Source organism: Solanum lycopersicum, chromosome 12 (genome assembly GCF_036512215.1).
Source record: "Solanum lycopersicum chromosome 12, SLM_r2.1".
Lineage (NCBI taxonomy): Eukaryota > Viridiplantae > Streptophyta > Magnoliopsida > Solanales > Solanaceae > Solanum > Solanum lycopersicum.
In genome coordinates this window covers 2,401,043-2,420,116 of record NC_090811.1, presented here as the reverse complement: position 1 = coordinate 2,420,116, position 19,074 = coordinate 2,401,043, and the positions used below count along the sequence as shown (strand labels likewise).

General features: G+C 27.3%; 1 protein-coding gene across 1 annotated transcript; it reads right to left on the bottom strand.

Annotated features, from left to right (window-relative positions):
- Positions 1-415: 415 nt before the first annotated feature.
- Positions 416-4,064, bottom strand: LOC101262285 (uncharacterized). Its single transcript, XM_004251598.5, has 2 exons — positions 3,323-4,064; positions 416-1,457 (listed from the first exon to the last, which is right to left on the bottom strand). The coding sequence occupies exons 1-2, from the start codon at positions 3,934-3,936 to the stop codon at positions 800-802; spliced, it is 1,272 nt and encodes a 423-aa protein (XP_004251646.1). The 5' UTR covers positions 3,937-4,064; the 3' UTR covers positions 416-799.
- Between the last annotated feature and the right edge of the window lie 15,010 nt (positions 4,065-19,074).

Below are 19,074 nucleotides of genomic sequence, written 5' to 3'. Positions count from 1 at the left end.
CAAACGCAGAGACATTATACATATGAACATCCCAAAGCAAGCTTGTTGAGTAAGACATGGTTATCAGCTTAATGTAAGACCTCTCTACCTCCCAAGGTAGGGGGTAAGGTCTGCGTACATACTACCTTCGCCAGACTTCACTTGTGGGATTACGCTGGGTATGTTGTTGTTTAGTGTAAGACCTATTTGCTGCTAAATGACGATGTCCAAAGGCAGACCCTTCTTAGAGGGTGCTGTCTCGAGGACTGCTGATAGCTAAGCATGGATCAAATTTTGATTCATTTACTTTCTGTTTGAGACTTGGCTCTTGAGTCCAAAAGACCTAGCTGTGTAAACTTGCCTATTTTGGCTAATGAAAGTCTTTTATCTTGCACCAAAGAACAAACAAACTGGCAAATAAAATGTACAGAAGCTGTCATTGAAGTGTTTTCATTATAAAAGAATAATAAATAAATGAATTTAAATTATATATACATCAGAGTAAAGAACTCTTTAACATTATCTGGTCATGTGAGATTCGTAATCTTGAAAATAAGACATGGTTATATGCTTATAACATGTAAAGATGACCAGGTAGTGTAAAAGTTCTTTACATTGACGATGTATATAATTAAACTCTAAACGAATATGTATGTATGTGTGTGTTGAAAATAATCTGAAGCAATGGAAAAAAGGTATGTGTATATATATATATTTCATGCTCAAACCAGAGTTCACATTTTGGTCATCACTGCATATGAATGAAAAAATGTTATGTCTTTTGACCTCTCGGAAAATGTTGTTGCACCTGTGTCAGGATTTAGAAGTATGATTCTTGATCATCATTGCAAAGTTCCTTCCTGAGTTTTTGAGAGAAAAGCCTACAAGCATCCATACTCAGATCAATGGCAGCCGAAAGAGCGATAAATAGGGCAGCATCAGCCATACAAGTGACATGTTGCACCCCGACTTGAACCATCGGTGTACTAATCTTGCCTTCGCCTTCTACATTTGACACCATCACGAACCCTCTTATCGGAGAATTCGTGCTCAATGCAGTGTCTTTCACTGTATTGTCAATGCAGAATTGACCACCTTTTTTCATGCTCATTGTGCCTTCAGCTATTGGAATGGTACTGGTAAGGCCAGTATCAGTAACAAGCTCGAATTTGTAACCGAGACCATCAACTGGCCCTCTTTCTCTCCACGCCTGGAGTCGACCCCAGTGTTTCCAGCTGCTAACACAGGCGCCATTAGGCCGGAGGATGAGCCATGCTCCGGCATTTGATCGTGAGACGCGGTCTGAACCAGGAGAGGGGACAAATGGTGTGATCATTGAAGCAGCTGCAACAGCTGAGCCTGAAAGATCATAGATTATTATCATCCATCCTTTTCTTTCCCTTCCCGTTCTGTCCCTTTCTCCAGAAAATGTTCTCATCCATCCTCTATTGTTTAAGTTGAAATCAGTTGGTAGAGATCTGTTGCAACACATAAAACAGAGACAAATATCAGCTTACAGACAAATTATTAACAAAATCACTACCTAACAACAATAAATTAAGGGTGTGTTTAGTATGAAAGACAAATGTTTTCTTGAAAAAAACATTTCTAGTGTTCAGTAATCTTGAAAATCATCAAGGTGGGTGCGATAAGGAGTTGGGAGTCAGGGCGTTTAGTTGGGAACAAGATATCCTGAGATTTGAGATTAGTTATTCCGGGATAACTTATCCCACCATGTATATATATGGGATGACTTATTCCGTCACTATAATATAAATAATACGATAACTTATGCCAAACATGACAACCAAACAAGATACAAAAATTCTATCCCATCACTCTTTTTCTTATCCCATGACTATTTATTTTTTTCCCTCGCACCAAACGACGGGGATTTTTCATCTACTATAATACGTACATAAAGAAAGTTCTAACCTTACATATATATATATATATTGAAATTTTTCGTCAAAAGAGGTACTCCGTCCCTAGCCAGGCTAGGTGGAGGGGGGGGCATCCGGGGTTGGGGGAGGAAAATATGACTTATGATACTTGTTTTACTTTTAATACTACGAAATTGATCACCATATTTTTAAGAAACTTATTTTTCAAAATATTTTAATCAATCAAATATGATAAAACGAGAAAACATCACTCTATACCGAATAGGCTCTAAAAGTTTAACTTCTTCGCACTAACAAAAAAATGATTAGAAAACTTAATTTGGTAAACTAAATAGTAAGGTAGGTTTATTTAATAATCCACAAAATTAATGGTAACAGTCAAAGAAGAATATTAATAACTTTTATGAAGAATTTGGAACTAAATCTTTGCACATGGAAAGGGAATCAATGGTGGTTGCCAATTAACACTTAAGTTAATTTTAATTTTTTTGTCTGTTAGATCAAATTAATTATGTTGACTGACAATTCTCTAATCTTTGTCATTAAAGTAAATTGCTCAACTTGATAAATAGTTAATCTTTTGGACCCACAGTTTGCTAAACTATAAGAGAATAAAATCATGAGATAATCTTTAATCAACTTTAGTTAATATCTCCCATGTTAAGAGTAAATGAACAAATCACGTGACAACAATTTTACTAGTTACACTGAAGTTATTTTTATAGTTTAAACACGTGACCTTCTGATTGCGATGACGTGCAACAAGTTTACTAATTACGTCAAAACTCTCCGTCTATTTTTAGTGATGATCATTTCAAAAAATAAAATATCGAGATTTCTCGTAAAAGTTGACTAATGAGCAAAACACTCTAGAGGTTTTTGATATTGAAATTTAATTACGCTACTTTTAAAATTAATATTTATTTCTATATATATCGAATACTATTATCTTCCTCGTATAATCACTCTTTTATATTTTAAATTAATATCGATGAAAATTTTAACTCGATCAGTATTATTAACACTCCATTAATCCCCACGACATATTTCAATAAGAAAAGTTCAAAAGAAACGACAAAAGTTATATCTACCTAAAAATTAAGTTTTTCTTTTTTATAATTATTATATTACTTCTTATTTGACATTATATAAATATTTACATTTTCATATTATTAAATAGTCTTAAAACTCTAATATCACAAGAGAAGTAACATGAAAAAAGAAAAAATAAACTTATATATATACTTATAATACAGGGATTTTGATAGTATATAATAACATATTAAGCATAATTTATATGAGTTTGAAAAAATAAATTATATTAAATTTTATTATTATTAGAATAGATGAGAGATTATTTTCAAAAAATTATGGTAAAATAGAAAAATGATTGATCGTAAAATAACGAGATAAACAGAGCGATAGCACCGGAGACTCACCGTGAGCGATTATTCCGATCAGCACTAAATTTGCAGCTAAAAACCGGTTGTCTAATATTCCCCTGAATCTGAAAAACCACCGGGCTACACTCCGGTTCACCACCAAACTGAAAAACAAACCGTGGATCCGGTTCAGCTCGAACCGCTATATGCAACATCGCCACCGGTTTATCCTTCTCCGCCGTCGACGTCGACCCCAATTTCATCCACCCATTCTGAAACACTCTCCCCTTGGAATTCGTCCCACTCAAATCCACACTGACCTGAACAGAACCCATCAATTTCCCCGACGTAACTCCACACGCGCGGCCACCCATTCGACCGGTGAAAACAGAGACAGTTAGGTTTATGGGTTTTGCAGATGAACGACGGAGTGCGGCAGCGTCGAGATGGAATCCGGTTGCGATTGCAGCGGATTCCGGCGGAGATTGGGTGTCTGAATTTGGGGAAAGAGGGAGAATTGTGGTTTGGGTAGGGAAATTTTTGAGCTTAAGTTTTGCGTAACAAGGAGTTGAAGATGGATGGATTCCATGAGAAGCTGATTTAGTTGCTGTTAATGGAAGTTTAAGAGCTAATGATTCGATAATTAAACGAACAAATGGACATGGATCCATTGAATTAACAGCTTAATTAGTAAAAGGGTAAACAATTATTTTCTGCTTTGGGTTCTTCGAAGAAGCTTCAGAGAGATGAAAATGGTGGATATTAATGGAGGTTGAAGAGAACATGTATAATTTGTTTCAATGGATGAATGTATGCTTATAGTAATTGTAACCCCACCCCACCCCCACCACCTTACCCTTGCCAGGTTGTCTACTTTTTTTTAAAAAAAGGATAATTAGTAATTAATTAATGATTTTTTTGTAAAATTACATTTATTTGAAAGTTTGTAATGATATGGTTGATTGTGAAATAAAGGAGAAAATGATTAATATATTCTGAGTAATTGTAAATGGTATGAATATATCCATCGTCGTATTTTGGATAAATTGGTGTTTCTGTCGTTCAAATACTAGAGTGTATATGTATTTAGCTTTAACGGAGGATTAAATAGGAACACGTGATGCAATTTTATCCATCAATCTGATGTCGGGTCGGTAGATATGATTTTTTTTTGGTCGATAGATGAGATTATGACACGTGTATGTCCATTAGTATAAAGGATATATATGCTCTAACTTTTGGACAACAGAGGCATCAATGTCCTTAAAGTTGGATGGAGAGTATCTGCATACTTAATTCGAGAGTATATTTATCTTTTTCTCTTAAAATAAATGTAAATTATGTGATTTGTTAATTTAGCGTATTGGGATATCTTATCTTTTATCTTTTTTCCCTAAAATAAATGTAAATTATGTGATTTGTCAATTCAACGTATTAGGATATCTTAGCTTGATTTATGAACTAAAATTTGGTTATCTAATGAAACTGTATAAGAGTTGTGGAAGTTATGATGTGGTTGTCGTGTTTATAAAATCAAAAATTCTAAGTTTTACTTTTTAAATAAGATAAAAAAATTTAATCTGATTTTAAATCATGTCTAAACGAAGTCATATATTTGTGATTTTCTAGAACTTTCTAAAATGATTTAAGTTTATATTTCGTTAATAATTTATGTCTAATGTATCCTTGTCAACTTTCATTATAAAATTGGTTCAATTATATTCTTATTCTATGACTATAGAAGTTCTCGATATATGAATATAGTAAATTTTTTCTTAAATTATGTGAAATATTTCAAATTTGTCCATGAACTTTAAAGAAGGAACTATATCAATTTTTCAGTACTTAAAATCTCCAATAACAATAGAGTTATTCTAAACAAAAGTATTTTTACTTAAATATTCTAAAATTTCGAATAATCTAAAAAAATAAACTCAGAGATTATGCAATTATACCATCTAAAAAAAAAAAAAATTTACTTAGCCATAACTCCATTTTATGTGATTTCATCACTAATACTTTTCAAATCATTAATAACAAATGCAAAGCTCTACATTGATCTCCTAATTGTAAACTAAATCTAAGTACATAATACTTAGCTTTTAAATTAATTATAATAGTAATTGTGATGATCATGGTGGGGGATATATTATGTCAAAAAGTAAAATAATAAAATAGAAAAATGATAAAGATAAAAGAGTGAGAGAAATTATTTGAATGTGATAATTTATGTAAATTCTTTTTATAAGTATTTTCAGAGTGAAGTTAAAAAAAAATTAAAATAAGCATAATTTCATAAAATTTAAGGATAAATTTAAACTATTTTACCTCATTGTTTTTATTTGATTTGATTTAACTCTTATATGTTTAATCAACCATATGTTTGTCAATTATTGCATTACTACACAAAATTTTATTAATTACTCCAACAAAATAAGATAAAAATAATATTTATATGACTAAAGAAACGAAAAACAAAACTTATAATCAAACTAATTTATTTATTTGATTTTAATAAAAATCTGATCAAACTGACTTATACACACCGTTAACTAAGGTTATTATGATAAATTTTTTATTAATTACTCCAACAAAATAAGATAAAAATAATATTTATATGATTAAAGAAACGAAAAACAAAAATTATAATCAAACTAATTTATTAATTTGATTTTAATAAAAATCTGATCAAACCGACTTATACACACCCTTTAACTAAGGTCATTATAATAAAAATTTTATGAGAAAATTTATTGAGTGATTCTTGCAATTGATTAAATGGCAACTCATAATTATCTATTAGAGATATCCAATATCTTCATAGCATTTGTTTTTTATGACTAATCATATTATTTAATTTATTCCCTCAAATAATGTTTAATGATTAATTTTCTCTAAAGTTCAACTATTCTCCAACTACAAAAACAGTTGGTGAATATAAAAAAAAAATTATAATATGGACAGTATATTTTTATAACATGCAAAGCAGTGCAATCATTTTTTTATTTTTTATTTTTTATTTTTTATTTTTTAATATGACTTTTGATTTAAATATTAATTTTAAAAAAATCATTTAGCGGCACAAAACTAGTATATTAGAAGACATTTGTCATCAAGTACGTATTAAGTACTAATCCTTAATTTCTTATACCTTAAGCTTGAAGCCCTAATTATATATCTTAACCTTAAAGGCCTAATTACATTCGAATAATTCATTATTAGTGGTCATGAATATCAAATTAGTGAATCAATTAACATAAATAAATAATACTTTTGTAAAGCTAAACTGTTATCTGATATAAAGTAATATTATTATTTTAAAATGATTTACTTAAAAAAAATAGCACAACCTTAAATTAAATGGATCGAAGGGAGTATAAATATAATGAGTATTGATCATTTATCGGACATTTATTCTTTTTACAATTAATAGCAACGTCATAACTATTACCTTCTTATAATAACTTTAAATAGTATTAAAAAGTCAAAAGTTTCGTTTTAAATATTTAAGATTTAACAAATTAAAAAAAATAATTTTAACCTATCGTATAATTTTCTAGTGATATTATTTTATATATTATATAATTACAACCGACATTCTTAAAATTATCGTCGACCAAATCACATGAAATATAATTTCAATTATTATTATGTGACATAATCTTTGTTTTTTCAGAAATTGTTTCAAGATTATTTGCTTTTTTTTTAAATTTTATTTAAATGACGATAATTTCTAGAGGAAAAAGACATAAATTACATAATATAAAGTTCATTGGGTCTTTAGAAATTGGGTCCCATAACAGCTTGGTTAAGGCTGTTATTTTCTTTTTAAATTTTTAAATTTTATTTTGTGTATTGTTATTATTATTATTTATTAAATTAAATTAGTTTGGTCATTATAATGTTTATTTATTTAACAGAAAAAAAAGTCGTGCATTTTGTCAGCATTCTCTGATGGCTGTCAAACGGCGGCTCTATTCTAAATAATTAGTGATACTAACAAAATGTTTTCATCAAAAATTATTTTCTACCAAATATTTATAGTTTAGGATTTAATTTTTTTTAAAATATATATTTTGTTATTCATTTTAATAGTGTTTGATAAATATATACAAAAATAATATGCATTTTTTAAATATAAATTTAATAGATTTTAAGATGGTGCGGAATTATTAAAGAGTAAAGACCTGATTCTTTTATTTCGTTAAATTGTGAAATGTGACGAGGATATGATAAATTGTGAAAATGTTTTTTTTATTTTTATTAGAAAAATTATTTTATTATTATTTTTTTAGAATTGATTTTTTTCCTCCCTACCAAACACATCCTTTGTATTATATAAGTGTGTTTGATTGGCCACACATATTTATTTTTAAAAAGAATAGTGGTCAATAATTTTTACAACTATTAATGACTAATTTGAAAGATCCTTTCTTGTTTATTACTATATTGTGAAGGATTTTATGCTCCAAAAATAAAATAAAATAATTGGCCCACTTCACTTTCAATACAATTGAAAATCATGCATAAAATAATTTTTAAAAAAATGAGAAAATATTATTCTGAATTAATGAATTAGGTTGGTTTTTAAATTAATATTTGACAAAAAATCTTCATAAATATTTGGAGCGATGTCACGTAGTATTCATCGTTTGCGGTTAGGATTATTGGGGTATCTAACCCGTTCATTTCGTAGCTTTCGTCTCTCTGTTTCAGTACTGGCTCAACAGATGTTTTTTTCATTGATATTCTTTCTGATCTCTATGTATTTCATTGCTCAATCAAATACAAATACGTGTTGAGAAATTAAAAATGAAACACTCTATAACAAATATCAATAAGCTCATATTAAAAGTACTTGAATTTAAAATCTCTAATTAAGAATGAAGAAATACTTATCGATCCGTCGCATTCGTATTTGTGTTAATATTAGGACATGATGACCTGTACACTTTAGGCTATGTCTAGTTATTCACAACACATGTATTTTTCAATAATATTTGCCTCGTCATATACTTTTTTCATTTATTACAAATCTAGCTAATTAATACCCTTCACTACCAACTATCCAAGCATTATATATATATATATATATATATATATATATATATATATATATATACACACACAATATTTTGTTAAATTAAAATATCAGCAAATAAATATTTACCTGTCATTTGTTACTATTTAATAATCAATAACAAGATTGTCACTTTGCTACTTCAGTATTTTTTTCTAATATAAAGGCATTATTTCTTTAATAATAAAATTATTAGCGAAACAAAAATTTTACTATGAATATATTCGGTTTATATGTATAATATTATTTTTAATATGTATAATATAATTTTTTTTATGAAGAATTTTGAAGTGATTACTCTAAAATCAATATGATTACGCGACTGAATAAGCACACTTTAAATCATGCTAGAGTGTTTAGTATATACATATTCTAAATTTAATTTAGATATAAAAATAAAATATTAAACCGATTAATTATATATTTAGTCTTTTTATTTCTAAAAAAATTAAAAGAAAAATTATGATCTCTCATAATTTTCAATTGTTTTTATAATTGACAAAACCTTAATGCATTTTTTTTTCCATTTTTCTCTCTCTTTTTTTTTTTCTAATTTTACAAATCATTTGTCCCTTTCGACCCATCCAGGTTGTATTTTTGGAAAATGACCTGGCATTTTATAGCATGATATATAATGTGTAGGAACCCACAATTTGAGACATGACAGCTAGGATAGAAGGTGTTGACAGTCTAGGAGTGGGGGGGGGGGGGGGGGTCCATAGGATTGTTTTTTTGGGTGGGGTCGAAAAAACGATTCATAAACCTTCAACAGAATATGAAACTTAAGAAGATGATCTAGACGGGGATGTCGGCCCTAGAAGGGTGGGGTTGGGGGTGGGGTGTCCAAGGCCTTTTGATTTGAGATTTGGGTAGGCAAACCAGTTTTTTTTTTTAGGTTTGGTTTTTCAGTCTTTGTCTGATGTTAACGTTAGAATTTTGATTAAATTTGAATCTCACGTTATAGGGTCTACTTGGAGATGATACGATCAACAATATCCACATTAGACATCTGGTTAAATTTGAAAAATTTGAATCACGCACTGCGAGATCTAATTTGAGATATAGCTCTCCCAATAGGATTTTAACAATATTCGACTAAATTCGAATCGCGATATAAGATTGACGTTCCCGATATTACTATAAATAATTACTAAGAATAAAATAAAAATTTACACTATATAAATGTTAAAAAAAACATCATTTTCATGACAAACAATTTTTTTTTTAACAAAAAACATATTATAAATTGAGACATAGAAAATACGATTTTGATACTATTCATGATTGTTATTTTTTATACTTGTAAGCAATGGTGGAATCAGAAATTTCTTAAAAGGTGCCCATAAATAGATTATTTAATCATTTCATTTAATCAATCTACTTATATATATGCTAAATTTTTTTCGACAAACGGTGACACCCTTAATAGTATATGGCTACGCCACTGCTTATAAGATTGTCACTTTGGTACCTTACCATACTTTTTTAATGCACTTTTTCACTTTTTCTTTTTTCTCATGTCACATTTTTCTCTTTTTTTCCAATCATTAGTCTCTTTCAACCCATAGATATAGCATTTTTATAGCATAATGTTGTTAGCTAGAAGAGGAATTGTTGTTGTTGTGGTGTGTATTTGGACTTTGAAGGGGTAGGGGTAGGGGTAGGGGCAGGGGTGGGGTGGCGTGGGTCAATGTGATTTTTTTTTCTATCGTGTCAATTATTCAGTATTTATATTACGATTTAATTAAATCTGAATTAATCATACACATTGCTTTGACTTATTTTTGGAAATAACACTTTTAACATCTGGATTCTTATACCAATATTAATTATTCGATTAAATCTAAATTAATCATATGTTGTATGACTTATTTTTGAAGATAATGCTTCTAACCTAATATGTGAAATATTAAAAATTTGTGTGACATGTTTCATAATATGCTGGCAAGTTTCTGTCATTCATGGAATTTAGCAATACTCCAAAGTTTCATAATATATATATATATTAATCTCTGATGAGAAATTACAGATTCAAACCTCTTAATTCTTATGATATTGAGATCGTCTTTTGTTAAAGAATATTTATTTTTCCATACTAAACTTTACAGTATAAATTTAGATTTTACTAAGTTTAGAAATCTAAAAGAAGATGGATGTATGCAAAAGTTAATTAATTGTCTTTATTAGAGGATATTTTACTTTTTAATATAGGACTTCACGATATAAATTCAGATTTGATCCAATTGGAAAATCTTATTAAAAAAAGATGGATGAATTCAAAGGTTAGTCGGATTGAGAAACCTAAAAAAATTTAAAAAAAATGATGGATGTATCGAAAGGTTATGGTGGATCCAGACAGTAAGTATTCTTCTGTTCATAGTTAAAGATATTGAATTTCAAATATTAGAAAAGAAATTTCTATAGATAACAGAATATTATACTCTTAGAATAAAACAACTTCGATGCAAATCATAACTTATCAACCTTTAAAAAGTTAAAAACATTTCAAATTCAAATCTTAAAAATAAAAATCCAATTAATAAGGGTACATTATACCCTTTAAAGTAAAAACTACTTCGACGCAAATTTGAATCTATCGACCTTTAAAAATATTTCGAATTTAAAATTTTATTATTTTTAAGAGCAGATTAACGTTTAATCCAATGATATTTTTTTTTATCATAAGGAGTAAATTTCTAGAATAAATTCTTGATTGAATTTAGAAAATGAAAAAATATATTATTTCACATCAGTTTTTTGTACCGTTAAATTCATTACATTTTTTTTTTTACAAATAATTGAGTTTTTTTTTTGTCCTTTTTTTAAAATTCCAAACATAACGTCCTCCACCATTAAATAATTTTTTTAAAAAAAGATTATAGTGAGTGTATACTCTATAGTCAAAATATTCTTCTTGTGCCTATCTTGCACACATGCATTTCTTTGTTGTCTGTCAAATAATATAATTTAGTCCCACCCCATCGAGCAATAAAAATAGATTCAGAATTTTACGTTTATGAATTCAATATTTTAGCATAGCAAGAAAAAAGAAAAAAGAAAAAAGATTAAAATTAATTATGAATTTTCTTGTTAATTTATCGCTATATAACTAATAGAATAGTTTTTAAAAATAATTTGCCACTAATCTAATGTTATATAATCATGATAGATGAACATTATCCATTTGAGTTTAAAATGTGAGTATCACAACATATTCGATCTGTTGTTTCGAATCATTTAATTTATATATATTTATAGTTAAGATGAATTTATAACTTATGAATTACATATGTTTTTGTCTATACGATCAATTATTCTGAATTTAAGTTTAAAATGTATGTATCACAATATATTCGATTTAGGTTATCGATCAAAACTTTATCGATCTCCGATTTGACCCCAGTTATCACATTGATCATGATAATCATGGTAAATTGGTAATTGATTGATACTTTTAATTATTTTATTCATTGATTGACACTTATTTTGATGTACAAAGTAATTTTAAAAAATAAAAATAATTTATGTTGGTTAAGGTTCATGATTGTGGTGTTAACAATCCAAAAGGCACACCATATAAAAAAATTATTGGTAGTTAGTTAAAGGATATGAAAATTAGGAAGTATTTTGACCTAATTAATTGGCTTAAATTAACTTTTAAGACATTTTTAAGTACACTAAGTACAAAGGGTTTTGGCTTTGTATATTCAATGAGAAAAAATAATTAGCCTTTTACCTTGGTAGATATTTAATTTTGTTTGTTCGAATGTTTGTATTATAATTTATAATTATAGTAGCTTTTTTTTACGTCTATTTTATTAAAAAAAATTAACAGGACCCTTCGTAATGATTTGATGAATATATTTTAGTATTTAAGAGCTACTCAACATAAATTAGATGATTTCTTCAATTTTTTTTGTGTTTGTTCTTTTCCTTAAGAAATTAAACTTTACGAAACCCTTTGTAATAACCTGGACGAAAATACCAATAGCTTCACCATTATTCACACCGCCTTTTGAACATTTAAGGGTCACTCAACGTGAATTAGGTGATTTTCTCAATTTATTATGTGTGTTAGCCCACGATTTTGTCAAAAGTGCTACATGTGAAAATTCAAGAATGACTTCACGAGATAACTCTTTTATTCTAAATTCTAGATTCTAAAACAAGATCTATACATCACGACATATAAGAAATTTTTCTTTATGTAATTCATATCAGAATATACACATATATAAAGAACATAACTCGTTTACTCAAAATCCTAGATTCTGAAACAAGATTTATACATCACGACATTTAAGATTATATTATTTATGTAAAACAACCAAGATTAATGTGCGCCTTTATTTTAGGAAACGGGTTATTTATAATAATAATAATTATTTACTGATCTAATATTTTACGATATTGAAAATATATGAAGCGTATGATATTATTATCAGTATTCGATTTTGTATCATTTATAATAATATAACTATACCTTTTCTAGGGGTAGAGCAAGAAAAGGTCGAGGTTTTTTTTTTAATGAAAAATTATATTTTTTATATATGATTAAAATTATTTTTTATGTTCCTTCAACTTCACTATTTATTACGCGTTGGTCAACTTACAATGGGCTTGGAAAACTTGGCTAAACGGTATTTACATAGAGTTGAAAAGAAACTTCATTATATAAGTAGCCATTTTATCGATTTTTTTAAATATTTATATCAAATCAATAAATACGAAAAGACGTTGTGATATTAAGATAACGGGCCGAAGTAATCGGTTAGCCAAGTTCATGTCAAATTGGGCTTATGGGTTTGAAATCTACTAGACCCAAATCCCCATTCATCTGAAATGGGCTTTTAATATTGATCTAATTCAAATATTATCCGATACATTCGCGATATATATATATATATATAATAACAAAAATCCACACATTGATTTTGTTGTGTGTTGAATTGTGCAATTAATGAAAAGATTTTGATTTCTTTAGGTATGGTTATACTTTCGAGCTTATCGTGATCAATCGCAAATAATATATCACATGATTCTCGCATTCTATAATGATAAAAATTCACAATCTAATAATATAATTATACTTGCGAACTTATCCTAACCAACCACAAATAACACCTTGCATGATTAACACCTTTAATAATGATCGAAATCCTCACGTTAATTTTGTTGAATTGATGAAAAAGATCTCCAATTCTTTGGATATAATTATATTTGTAAATTTATCCTGATAGAACGTAAATAACATTTTGTATGACTGACAAAAATCTTCACGTCGATTTCGTTGGTGTTGGATTGTTCTTCAAAGATAGATGGCCTAGGTCATTGAAATCAATCAATATCAGCTTACTCTCTTCAGCTTTAAACGGCAAAAATTAAATATTTATAAAAGAATAATTGAGTTAATATATAATCACACTTTATGTACATTTTAAATAAGTCACACATAGTGTGTTATTTTTTATTTAAATCACAGCACAATCAATTAGAAAGAGAATAATATGAAGTGATTCATTATAAAAATGTTTAAGGGCTAAGGGGTTGTTTGGTAATGCTAGATAAGCACAGATAATTCTAAATTAAAATTTGTTTATATCGTTTTATTTTTGTTATTAATATTATCTCGATAAATAATGGACTAACCGTTGTTAACTAGATTAGGATAGAACATTAATGCCAAAATTAGTAATAGTACCTAAAATGGAGAAATTTTTAATATGACACTTTTACCTTTATTTTAATATTTAACTTACGATAGTTATATCAGTGATGTCACTATATATCGAATACTAAGTAATTATTTATTGAAAATTGATGTATAAATGGGACTTATGAGTCACTGACAATGTGTGTGTTTAAAATGCAGATGGGGGAATTTTTTTAATTTTATTTTACCCTTTTTTAAAAATAACTTTGTGAGATTAATTAGGAAATGTACATAATCCTCTCTCAATTAAAATTAAAAAACAACCAAGATTAATGTTGACCTTTGTTTCAAATAATGGATTATTATACAGGACTTGTTATTTTTAATAGTTATTTACTTATTTCATCTTTTACGGTATGAAAATATATGAAGCATGAATATCTAGAAACATGAAGACGTTAGTTTGTCAATATTACTATTTAATATTCGATTTTAGATCATTTTTAACATTACTATACTTTCATCAAGGGCGGAGTAAGGTAATGGCAATGTTTCGGGGAAAATTGCATTGTTTATAGATTATTACAATTATTTTTACATTAATTCCAAGTACAAATTTTGGCTCTACCACTGACTTTCCCTACTCATTGCGCGATGGTTATTTGTTAGCATCAGTTTAGCTTATGATAGGTTCAAAATCCTCGGCTATTATAAGTATTCTATAGAGTCGAAAAGAAATTTCATTAAACTAGTATACATTTTGTCAATTTTTAAAATATTTATATCAAATCAATAAATACATAAATATGTGAGTTATGCTCGTATTTTTAATTATGAGAAACTTACATAAATATACTATAATAAAAAAAAATATTTACCATTTATAGCAATAATATTTTTTTTCACTTGATCACTTTTAATTCATTTATAATACAAGTTTAATACATATTACAAAAAATAATTTATTATTCACATATAATACAAATTTTAATGATCAATAATATATTTATCACATATTTTAATACACTTATAATAAAATGTGACAATTTTTTACCAAACAAATATGATATATTTCAAAAACAATTATAATTCATATATATTGCATACATAATTCACTTTTAATACATATTACAGATTTAACAAAGCATTACTATAAATAGTAATAAACAAAAAATATCGCTAAAATCAATAATTATTTATTAAAATATATTGATTTATGTAATTTTTCCTTTAATTATTAAGGCTAGAAATGCAACTTAGATAACGGGCCTAAGTAATCGGTAAGCCCAGTCCATGTCTAAGTTGGGCTTATGGGTTTGAAATTTTGCAAGGCCCAAATTTACACTCATCTGAAATGGGCTTTTAATATTTAAGACTCCTGGTCCAAATATTATCCGATACATTCGCGATTTGTCTTATATATTATCGTTATTTACCTTTCGATGACGATGAAAGAAATAAATAAAAGATCGACGATATGAAAGTAATGAAATAGATGAAATCTATATTATAGTGTGATTGTTCAACAATGTAATAAGAAAAGCAAGAAGTAATTATTATTCAAAGAACTTGAAAATTGTTCATTTACAAAGCTTTGAGTAATTAGTTTGTTGATCGAAAATTTTAAAAGGTCATTGTACAAATGAGGATATTGGATATAAGATGTAACGCTAAATTCTAATAACGTCTTGCGTGATTCTCGCCTTTATTAATGACAAAAAAAATCGAAGCATCGAGTTTTATATGTATTGGACTGATTCTCACTTCACGTGATTTCGTTGGCGTGTTGGACTGATTCTCACTTCACGTGATTTTATTGGCGTATTGGATTGGTTCTCAATTCACGTTGATTTCGAGGCTTGTTCTACTGATTCTCGCTTCACGTGATTTCATTGGCGTGTTGGACTGATTCTCACTTCACGTTGATTTCGGAGCTTGTTGGACTGATTCTCGCTTCACGTTGATTTTGTTTGTGTGTTGGATTGATTCTCACTTCACGTGATTTCTTTGGCTTGATTGGACTGATTCTCTCTTCACGTTGATTTCGCTAGTGCATTGGACTGATTCTCACTTTACGTTGATTTCGTTGCGTGTTGGATTCATTCTCTCTTCACGTTAATTCCATTGCGTGTTGGACTGATTCTCACTTCACGTTGATTTTCATTGGACTGATTCTCGCTTCACGTTATTTTCGTTGGTGCATTGGACTGGTTATCACTTCACGTTACTTTCGTTGGCGTGTTAAACTGATTCTCGCTTCACGTTAATTTCATTAGCGTGTTGAACTGATTCTCGCCTTTAATACTGACAATAATCCACACGTCAATTTCGTTTGCGTGTTAGACTATGCAATTAATAGAAAAGATTTTAAATTCTTCTAAATATAGTTATACTTACAAACTTATACTGATCAACCGTAAACAACATCTTACCTGATTCTCGCTTTCTACTAATAATCAAAACTCACACGTTAATTTCGCTATTGGATATTGTAGCATCTACCAATATGATATGACCAACATTAATTACTATATTATATAAATTTTTTTTGTAAAATCAAATCAAATAATATTGGGTACTGATTTGCAATTATTATACCAAAAAGTAGATAATTTATAGACAATATTAAAGTAGCAAAAGGAAAATATTTCATAATGGAATCTTGAGTTGGCACCTCTAATGGCCAGCAAATGACATTGTAGAAATATCATTATCGACTTTAGCTTTCTCAAAAGTTGAAAATTGAAATAATTATAATCTTTTGATTATCGATGATATCAGATTCGAGTTATGAAAATAAAATATATTTTTTTAAAGCAAAGTTTCTTAAATTTAAGTCCTAAATTAGAATAATTTTTATTAAATAGTGTTTTTATTTACTGGATGAAGCAAGAAATTTTTATAAGAAGAATCGAATATGTATAATATAGTAATAATTTTTGAAAAAAGTCAAAAGAAATAATATATATATTTTAAAATATAATTATTTAGCTACACGCCGTAATTTTTTAAGAAATATTTAAACAAAGATAATTTTATCACCAATTCTTAGTAATCTTTACGTAATGTAAGTCTATTTTTTTCGAGCAAGTGAATATTAAGAATCAGATAATCGTACATAAATAAAAATATAACATGATAATTACACTTTGAACACCTTTTTGCAATGACATCAAAACTACTAAGAAAATGTACTATCACACATGAAAATAATCATAATGTCTCAATATCAAATAAATTAAAAATAATTAATTATATATAAAACACTAATGATCATGTTTTTTCATTAAAATTCTATCTTACATCAATATTCCATACTTCTAAAAAATAATACTAAAATCATCATTTGAATTTGTCTAATTCCCAATGACAATTTCAAATTTAAAAATTCTATTTATGTGAGCTCGTTAATATTATCAATAAAATCCAATCATATTATAATAATTATGTAGATTAATTAATTTTTCTCATTGACAAATGACAAACCTCAAATAAGGAATAACAATAATAATATAATATTAATGGTCAACTTAGAGAAAGTATTATTGCAAATATTAGAAATTTCAAGGGGCAAATATAAAAATATGATAATAGTGAGGGGTCTTGTGAGAAATATAAAAGATCTCATAGCTGGAGAATTAATCATGGAAAGAAGTGGAGGGTTGCTATTTTCTAAGGTTTATCGATAAAATAACGCGTGAGTGAAGAAGGATAATATCGTTTATATTAAATGTACAATCGTAAAAGAGTTTAAGGAAGAATTATATTGATTATAAACTTCTTTAAATAGACGTCAATTTTATAAAAATATTTATAATTTTAATTAGTATGTTTCAGTTAATATCGTCCGATATAAGCTTACTTTAAAATATTTTTTTAAAAAAATTATAAGATCAGAACTCTATCTCAAATCTATAAAATAATTAATTTTATCTCGAAAATTACTTCTTTATACATGTTCCACGTAGGGTTGATATGGATGGTTACTAAAATAAATATTGATAATAATAATAATAATAATAATAATAATAATAATAATAATAATAATAATAATAATATATTCGATTTTTTTTAAAACAAGACCATTTCTAATTAATTATTTTAAAGCAATAATATATTCATTAATTATGTCAAATGCCTAGTTAGACAAGGTTAGTTGTATTATTAATGTAATGTTCATAAATTTAGCTTTATGGATAATTAGTTCTCTTTATTTCAATTTATATAATACGATTTTTAGAAATTTATTCCAAAAAATATGATTATGTTATATATAAAAAAATAACTTAAAATAAAATAATCCCACATCCGTAGAAATATCAGCACAAATATATGTTTTTTCATAAACTTTGAACACTCTCAAATACATTCATTTATCATGAAATAGTGGAAATGCTTTAAATTGTTTATAAGTTTAATATTCGAAGGATTCGGAATAATTATATTATTGGAGAGTTTAAATTTTATACCTCGATGGATTATGAAAAAATTAATTGTTACGATAAATTTACATATGAAATCACACAAGATTTTATCAAATTGATTTTTATTTAGTAATTTCGAAAATAAACATATTCAGATTTTAAGATTTTTTAAATTTTTTTATTAAATAAAAGTTATTGAGTTTATGTAAATTCATATCTCACATCATAAATTTGCCTCTTAAGAGTTTGTTATATCAAATTTCACTACTTATTGACATGTATTAACACAACTAAGGATCTATCAAAAGCAATATTTTTATATTCACGAGGTAAAAATAAAATGAAAAAACTATCTTATTAGATATATATTCATATCATATATATCAATTATACATATACTTTTAATTAATTTTATATCTTACTATTAATTAAGTGTTTTTTATCACATGTTGAGAAAGATATACTGAATAAATATATTTTTATTATCAGATTACTAAAATAGGGAGAGACGCGAGCAAGATAGTCATATATCTCAAATGCATACAAATCACACTGGATATACACTAGATATATTTATCTGTATATATTTGGTGTGACTTACATCTATCTAAAATATCACATACATAGGAAAGTGGCGAGCCAATGACATGTG